Source organism: Etheostoma spectabile, chromosome 12, assembly GCF_008692095.1.
Source record: "Etheostoma spectabile isolate EspeVRDwgs_2016 chromosome 12, UIUC_Espe_1.0, whole genome shotgun sequence".
NCBI lineage: Eukaryota > Metazoa > Chordata > Actinopteri > Perciformes > Percidae > Etheostoma > Etheostoma spectabile.
Window position 1 is genome coordinate 29,482,781 of NC_045744.1, and position 8,282 is coordinate 29,491,062.

An 8,282-nucleotide genomic window follows, 5' to 3' on the forward strand; every position below is an offset into this window, starting at 1 on the left:
ATAGATAGATAGATAGATAGATAGATAGATAGATAGATGGATAGATAGATAGATGGATAGATGGATAGATAGATGGATAGATTGATATTATAGATTTAAAAAAAAGGGAAATTATGGTGTTACAGCAGCACACGTACATCAGTCAACACAACCCAGAATATAAATATAAATGAAATACTAGGATAAAATATACATGCATACAATATACATGAAATATTATTAGTAAGAGGAATAAAACATAAGAACAAATGTTTGAATATATACAGGATGGGAAAACAAAATGTGCAACTGCTTAAATAATATGCTAAAATGTACATAAACCAATTGTGCAGGTTGAACTTAGTGCAGTATTATTATAGTATAATATGTAGTATAGTGCAGTATTGTGGTGTCAAAAAGTCTTATCTAGCACCCAGCGATGACATGTTAAAGAGTTTTATTGCCTGTGGCGGGAATGATTTCCTGTAGCTATTGAGGAAAAAACTAACTTTAAGGTTTTGAACACACGGTTGTACAATGCAGTAGTAGCCTACTCCAATAACTATACTGCATGTAGTACACATGTAACAACTGATGATATTTGAAATGGGTATAATGCTTAATACGTTCCAGGATTGTTGACCTGCATTGTGTGTTTTAGAGTCAAATCTAATGGTCTTGGACTTCAAATATGTCATCTTGTGACCATTCTGGGGGCTCAGCTGGAGAGGGCAGACAATATTTCATAAACAAGGGCAGATCAGTATTCTTTCAAGGTGTTCAGACATGGCTTTGCAACGGATTCTTGTACCACAGGTCGTCTTATCATAAACCTGGATTACCAGCTGGTCAAAGCGGGCAACTTCCCTGGGATCTAGGCCCGAAAATAGTCCAGGGCCACTGAATGTCATGTACTGGTTTTGGTAATTTGATCAATTTTAAATTTCTAAATGCATTGACGTGAAAGTGCATTAGATATTGCATTAGAATCCTGTGATCCTATGTTGACATTTTATTTTAGTTATTATGCCGTAATGTGTTGTTCTACAATAGACCGTTAATATTAATAAATAAATAGTCTGTGTTGAACAGCTGTTGTTATTTTAGTATAACAGCACTTGTCGTTGATCATTAGGTCTCTGCCATGACCGCGTGCACCACATGGATGTTGTAGGCTATAATAAAGCCATGGCACCGTTCTAGATGAGTCGGATGCGACAGTTTACATTGACAATGCACAGAGCAGTAGGTAGGGGCAGAATGATAGGGGTGGTGGCGCCTAACAGCAAATATAACTGAAATATCGCGAGATTTATTCCACGGATTGGGAATGTGGACAACAGTATAGAAGTATCTCCATACTCTTGTATGTGGGTAGATCCTGAATCGGATCTGCTAAAATCAGCATAGACAGTAAAGCAAATGTTAAAATGATCCACGTTTTCTAGGATGGCGGAAGGAAAAACATATTATTCAATTGGATGGGGAAGGCATGACCCGCCCTACTCTGACTCTAATTGGCTAGTACTCGTTGCTTCATTGGTTGGATTGGCTAGGTTTAGGCACGAGGAGTGCGATCGGTTAGGGTAAGGGTGAGAAATAAAAATACCAGGGTAAGCCAATCAGAGGCAAAATAAAGCAGAGTAAGGCGGGATATGCCGTCTTCATCCTATGAAACGTAAATTTGCGTGCTCTTCATCTTCACAGGAGGGAAACAAGCTTCGGTATCATCCGCCCATCTAGCTCTATACTGGACAGCGACCGCACACACCTGTTAGCGGAAAGAATGGACTAGGATAAACTAACCGACAGTACAGCACAATGTGTCTAAGTTAACTGTTAACTGGGTGGGGACACGGCACTGGCACAGCGTTTGTAAAGTAAATATAGTAACGTTACTATCATACGCAACAGCTAACTAACGTTAGCTAGCTAGCTAGTAGATGAAGTTAGCTAACGTGAAGTGATGCCAGTAACGTTAGTGTCGCAGGTTTTGAAAATATTGTTCGCCTTTATGTTGTAACGTAACTTAAGTTAATCTAGCTAACGTTAGTGTAAGGTTAGCTAACGATAGCGTTAATAGTGCGTCAGTCTCTTTTTTTAAATAATTTACTCATTGTGAGTCAGAGAGGTTATTTAGCTTGGTTACATAGAGTTGGAGGGCTATCCCGTGTAACAAGTCGAACCTAAAAACCTTAAATTAGGTCATATTTACTTAGGTTAACTTTCAATTTAATAACTAACGGGAAACGCCCGTAGTTAGTCCAGATAGCATTTACGAGATAAATAACGTCACATATGTTTAACTAAACGTTTGTTCAGGAAGTCAAACTGTATGCTGGTCAAGAATAACATCATTAGCAGTTATTTTCCGGTCAGAAAGCTCTAGCTACGTAGAGACGGTTAACATTAGTAAATTAGCATTTGTAGCCCTGAGAAAAGTGTCACAGTTAGGGTGTCCACAAGTGAGCATGGCTCCCAAAAAGAGACCAGTGCCAGGCCCCTTAAACATTGCTCCTGCTGGCGATGGACTGTCGACCTCCATCAACACTGATGTTACATCTGAGTAAGTTATTTCATTGATCACAGTATTATCCTTATAGACCTTTTACCACGGTAGACATGTTGACGTGTCATATTGGAAAAGCACAGGTGTGTTCAAAACCACTAATGGTGGCTGCATTCCATTTAGTAGAGGCCCTGGTGCTGTGCATGCTGACTCACTCCAATAGCTTACTGGATCACTTGGTTTCTTGAGCAATCTTTATCAATTTCAGCTGTGCTTTTCCTACTCTGACAAGTCAAAATGTCCTCTGTGAAAAGCATCCATACAGTGGTTCACAAACATTTTCCACGTCAAGGACTCCTTAGCTGAGACCATGCACCTGTGTGTATTTGATAAGATTTTGTCCCAGGGTACCCCATCAGATAGGATTTTTATTTTTTAGATGTTTTATTACATAAAGTGTATGAGCCCTGTGCCCAAAACAGTCATACATTATGTAATTGTGTAACCTATTGTTGGAATTATAGTGAAAATAATGTATTTGCCTTTTTGCTGGGAACCCCCTGGGTCCCACACCACACTTTGGGGACAACTGTCCTACAGTAATATACCTTATGAACTAAATATGTTACATTTCATCATTTGTTTCGCCCCAAAAGGTGCTTTTATTCCTGTTCTGTCTCGTTTGTCGCAGGGCCAATTTAGAGGCACTTAAAAGAATACTGGAAGAGTTGGACCTGGATGAACAACAGAAGAAAAGGCTGGAAGCTTTCCTTAGCCAGAAGGCCAAGGTGGGCGAGTTGAGAGATGACGACTTTCATCGGGTCTGTGAGCTGGGTGCGGGCAATGGAGGAGTTGTCACTAAGGAATGCCACAAATCTTCAGGAATAATCATGGCCAGAAAGGTGAGCTGCAAATTGCACTATTACATCGATGATAATGAATATGATCAAACTGAACCTGGTTGTAAAATATTTTTGTTTCAGTTGGGCGTACCGTAAAACGCACTCATTATAACATCTCTTTTTTTGTTTAGCTCATTCATCTTGAAATCAAAGCTGCTATCAGAAACCAGATCATCCGTGAACTCCAGGTGCTCCATGAGTGTAACTCTCCCTACATTGTGGGCTTCTATGGAGCATTTTACAGCGATGGAGAGATCAGCATCTGCATGGAACACATGGTGAGAGAATTAGAGGATGTGACTGTGCTCGTTAATGTATTAAGGCTATTTCTATATTGATCTATTAACTTCAAGGATTGTGACATTTAATAAAGGGAAAAAAAAAATACTAGACCCCCGCCCAGTGCCTTTCTTGGTCGACATATGTCAATCCCATGTTTTTTTGTTTGTTTTTTGCTGTGGTTGGATTGTACCTCCATTTGTATGTTGCTTTTGACAAAAGCATTTCCTAAATGATTACATGTAAATGTAAGTTGCGTGCATTGTGATTGTTATGGTAAAATCTGAGGCAAATCCACTGTGGATAACAAAACGACACATTACTGTATCAGTAAATGTCCATGCATATTACAATAATGGGTAAGATGGAATGTGCTTTTAGTGATCTGTATTACGATCTGTTGTGGTTTTTGTTGTCTCCCTTTATTGTGCAGGATGGTGGATCTCTGGACCAGGTGCTGAAGGAAGCAAAGAGAATCCCGGAAGAGATTCTGGGCAAAGTCAGCATTGCTGTAAGTGTATCGTTATCTTCTGTATGTTATGAAATGTGATATTACGTTGTTGGATTCAATTAAAAAATAAATAAAGTTACTGTAAATTTTTCTGTTTGGATAAAAACATTTTCACCAAGGCCTTGGGCCCTACCTGTTCCCTTCGGGGATAGCGGACTGATTAACATTGTCCCCTGCACAATTAAAGTTCCTTGCAAAAGAATAAAGTAATTTGATGGGTTTCATGCTTGTTTCTACTTGTTGTTTTCACATTAAGTATAATTATTGACTTGTGCGACTCCCCTTTCTGAAACAGGTTTTGAGAGGCCTTGCGTACCTAAGAGAAAAACACCAAATCATGCATAGAGGTAGTGTTTCATCATGGGGTTAATAACTAATTAATTCATTTCATCTGTAAGGCGTAAGCACAATAGCAAAATGAATTGTATCTTGTTAAAATGTGTTTTTCTGTTCATTCACATGGTCACATGCCAAGGATGATACAAATTTAAATGTTAACTATTATGTTAATATTAGGGCTGTAGTCCATACAGTGGTTGGTAAAGATTACCCCTTTACACTACATTCTGTTACAGATTTCCAGTCAGGTAAAGTCTTTCTAATACCTTTTTTCACCCTCAGATGTGAAGCCTTCAAACATACTAGTGAACTCTCGTGGGGAGATCAAGCTGTGTGACTTCGGTGTAAGCGGGCAGCTCATAGACTCTATGGCCAATTCCTTTGTTGGGACACGATCCTATATGTCGGTATGTTGGTCCTTTCCGAATTATGCCTCGAAGATCAACCCAGTTTAGTACTTCCACCTTACTGTGATCAGTTACCTTCAAATGAAATGTTTCCATCCTTTTATTGCATTGTGTATATCACTAATGTCCAATTAAACATTATTAACCTAACGTCAACCAGTGCCTCAATTTAAAAATAAACAATTAGCCATTTGACTTGAGATTATTTAATGCTTTAATAGTAAGCAACAACTCATTTTATTCGTTGACATTTTGTTAATGTGTGTTTTTTTCATGTTTGCTGTGCAGCCAGAGAGACTGCAGGGGACCCACTATTCTGTGCAGTCAGATGTGTGGAGCATGGGGCTGTCCCTTGTGGAGCTGTCAATCGGACGCTTCCCCATCCCTCCTCCAGATGCTAAAGAACTGGAGGCCATATTTGGACGTCCCATCTTAGGTGGTGGTGAAGGAGAGATGCTCAGCACTTCACCCCGACCTAGACCACCGGGTAGACCTGTCAGCAGTGAGCAATACACACAATTGAACAATTTTGTAAGATGGCTATTTAAAACTGCAATGGGTAACTTTGCATTCAGGTAGCATTAGAAACAATGCAACCTGAGTAAATTGCGCACTAAGGTATACTAACCTGGCCAGTCTGCGATAGCTGAATGCCACAAGGGAGAGTTTAGTGTTTGTATTTATAGTTTCCTCAGTTCTCACTTTGCTGCAGTCTCAGGGACTATCTGCATTTCAGTTTTTGATTTAGTAGTTCCTGTTGTTGGAAAACATAATACCTGCAATTGGAATCTAATAAATGGCAAAATAAGATAAATCACCCATGTGTGTAACCAGTAGGGTGATCAGGATTTTTGTTGCGACTCTTCTGGGCGATTTAGGCCGATAGAATTAGTTTGTTTTTACGTAACATTCTTGCTTGAAATGTTGTAAATTGAACACACTTTCCCGCAACTCTTTTTCAGGTCATGGTCCTGCAATGGCCATCTTTGAACTCCTAGACTACATAGTGAATGAGGTAAGAATGGATTACCGACTGATTCCATAAAGTATGGTGATACGATCAGGTGATACGATCAGATGCCAATTCAACTGTCTTCTACGTTTCAGCCCCCTCCTAAACTACCACATGGTGTCTTCACCTCTGACTTCCAGGACTTTGTGACTAAGTGGTGAGACAACATTTGAGCCTGAATACATTGTTTAGTTGTCCTTTTCAAAAACGCATATTTTTCTTCTTCTTCGTGGATTAAGCCCGAGTTCCCTGAAAGATTCCTCTTTACTCTGTCATTTTCAGTCTCATCAAAAATCCGGCAGACAGGGCTGACTTGAAAATGTTGATGGTAAGTGTCCTCAGTAAACTAGGGCTTGATTTTGGACATAAGCTCCCACATGTGTAATATCTGACAGGTTGGAGGTCTAGATTACAAAGACTAGACCAGTAGAAAAACCTCAGCCAAACCACCACTGGGGTTACATTACTTAGTGAAGGCAAGAGTCGGCAGCAGAAAACTTTGTTCCGTTATAGGACTGAGTTCTGTGTAGTGTCTTAATTGTCTTGATTGCTTGTTTTGTTGCAGAACCATATGTTTATCAAGAGGTCGGAGGTGGAGGAGGTAGACTTCGCTGGCTGGCTTTGTAAAACCATGGGACTGAACCAGCCTAGCACTCCCACGTGCACTGCAGACTAAACACACTCCCGCACACAGTATGTACCTGTAAAAACATGGAGAAGCTGCTGCCGAAAACTCTACGCCCACCTTGATTGCCACGTCCTCCCGCAGGCGAACCTCTGAAGTCTCCATCCATGAAACGAACTCCACGGACATTTAAGCCAAGAAAGATTCTGTATCTACAGCACGAGTGTGTCAATTATCACAATTGTTGCCACATTCATGATCCAACTCTTTGTTTGTTCATTGACCGTCCGACCGGGGGGGGGGGGGTGAGTGCGGCGTACCTGCTGCCCTCTCAGCTGGACCAGCTCGCTCGTCTGTCCTCGTCACTCTGTTCATTTGGTGTACATTGAAAACACGTCACCAAACTCAACATACAAGGAGAGAGGGGGATCTGTCAACGAATTCAGGAAAAGCTGAACTGTCCACGTCTGTCTTCCTCGGCATCGCCCCCGACCGATTGACTAGCTCTGTTTCATTTCAGCCAGCAGGCCGCACCCAGTCACTCAATGAACAAAGAGTTGAATTATGAACGTGACGATGTGTACAGGCAGACACATATATGATTTCCCCCCCCCCCATGTGTTATGCAAAAACATTTAGAGATGTAAGAATATGTTTATATTACTAAACGGGTTGGGTTATGTGTGTCTGTGTTAGCAAGAGATGATTGAATCTAGGATGTTTTTTTGCATTTAGTGATGTGATGGATTTCTACAAATTTTGAGGTGATGCACCATGTTTAAAAGATTTTAGCATGACTCATGTCAAAGCCACAAAAAAAAAAAAAGTTTCAACCTCAAATGCACCTTGTGCTTCTTTGTATGTTGGGGGTTGTGATATTACAGCAGCAACCTCAGCTTGTTGTGGTACCATTAGCTTCAGATTGGCTACACTGGGGCGGAGGCTGCCTTTGAAAGTACTAGTGATTCATCCCTGGATGGTACCTGCTGTAACAAGACTGCTTTCATCTCTTGAACAAGCTGCATCGTGACTCGCTGGGCAGTCTTAGCAGAAACCAATGGTTGTTTCTTTGTATTCGGTGTGATGTAAACAACAGGACATGGATTTGCCATTGAAGTGCATCCTGTGTTGCGGCAGGATTAGGGCATTCCGCTCCTTTGTTTTGTTCCATTTGTGTACTTCCCCCTTTAAGTCACGGTTAAACAATATAAATGTTTTTTATGGTAAAATCATCAAAAGCTTTCTTTATAAAGTCAGAATTGTCAATAAATGGTATCTATTGTAATGACGTCTTGATTTGCTGGACTATCACTTCACTGTTTTACGCTCATTTCACCAGAAGGGGGACTTGGATACAATGCACTGAGGACTTCTGGTACAATGACTGAAGTATACTACCAACAGAAATATCAAAAATATACTTACTGCGCGTAGGGTGTATTGTACATACTGTACATTGCGGCAGCCAAGTTAACTAGTGCGTATAGTGACTGAAACAAGAGCAGGAAAGCTGAATTACATTAGTCCTCCATTTAAAGTACAGATGCACAATGATTCATCTGTTTGGTTCATGTCTGGAGTGATAACAAAATGTCTTTCCTTGAATGTCTGTCAGCTTCAGACCGAAAAATGCGCGGCCTTGAGCTCCGAGAAAGATGATGGCTTAAGTCTGAGCAGTGTTGATGTGGGAGGGGGGGGGGGACCACTGCAGCAGAAAAA

At 40.6% G+C, this 8,282-nt stretch overlaps 1 protein-coding gene across 1 annotated transcript; it reads left to right on the top strand.

Annotated features, from left to right (window-relative positions):
- The first annotated feature begins 1,641 nt into the window (after positions 1 to 1,641).
- LOC116699428 (dual specificity mitogen-activated protein kinase kinase 2) lies at positions 1,642 to 7,848 on the top strand. Its single transcript, XM_032531978.1, has 12 exons — positions 1,642 to 2,545; positions 3,180 to 3,390; positions 3,522 to 3,668; positions 4,103 to 4,180; positions 4,476 to 4,527; positions 4,802 to 4,926; positions 5,215 to 5,428; positions 5,889 to 5,941; positions 6,034 to 6,095; positions 6,221 to 6,266; positions 6,504 to 6,631; positions 6,708 to 7,848. Exons 1-11 carry the CDS (start codon positions 2,451 to 2,453, stop codon positions 6,612 to 6,614), a joined length of 1,194 nt encoding a protein of 397 aa, XP_032387869.1. The 5' UTR covers positions 1,642 to 2,450; the 3' UTR covers positions 6,615 to 6,631; positions 6,708 to 7,848.
- The last annotated feature ends 434 nt before the right edge of the window (positions 7,849 to 8,282 follow it).

Bases quoted from the DNA above. Each gene is read 5' to 3' on its own strand.
- LOC116699428 (XM_032531978.1), top strand. From the start codon at position 2,451: ATGGCTCCCAAAAAGAGACCAGTGCCAGGCCCCTTAAACATTGCTCCT. The intron at 5,429-5,888 runs GTGAGCAATACA...ACTCTTTTTCAG, and splicing joins ACCGGGTAGACCTGTCAGCA to GTCATGGTCCTGCAATGGCC. The intron at 6,267-6,503 runs GTAAGTGTCCTC...GTTTTGTTGCAG, and splicing joins CTGACTTGAAAATGTTGATG to AACCATATGTTTATCAAGAG.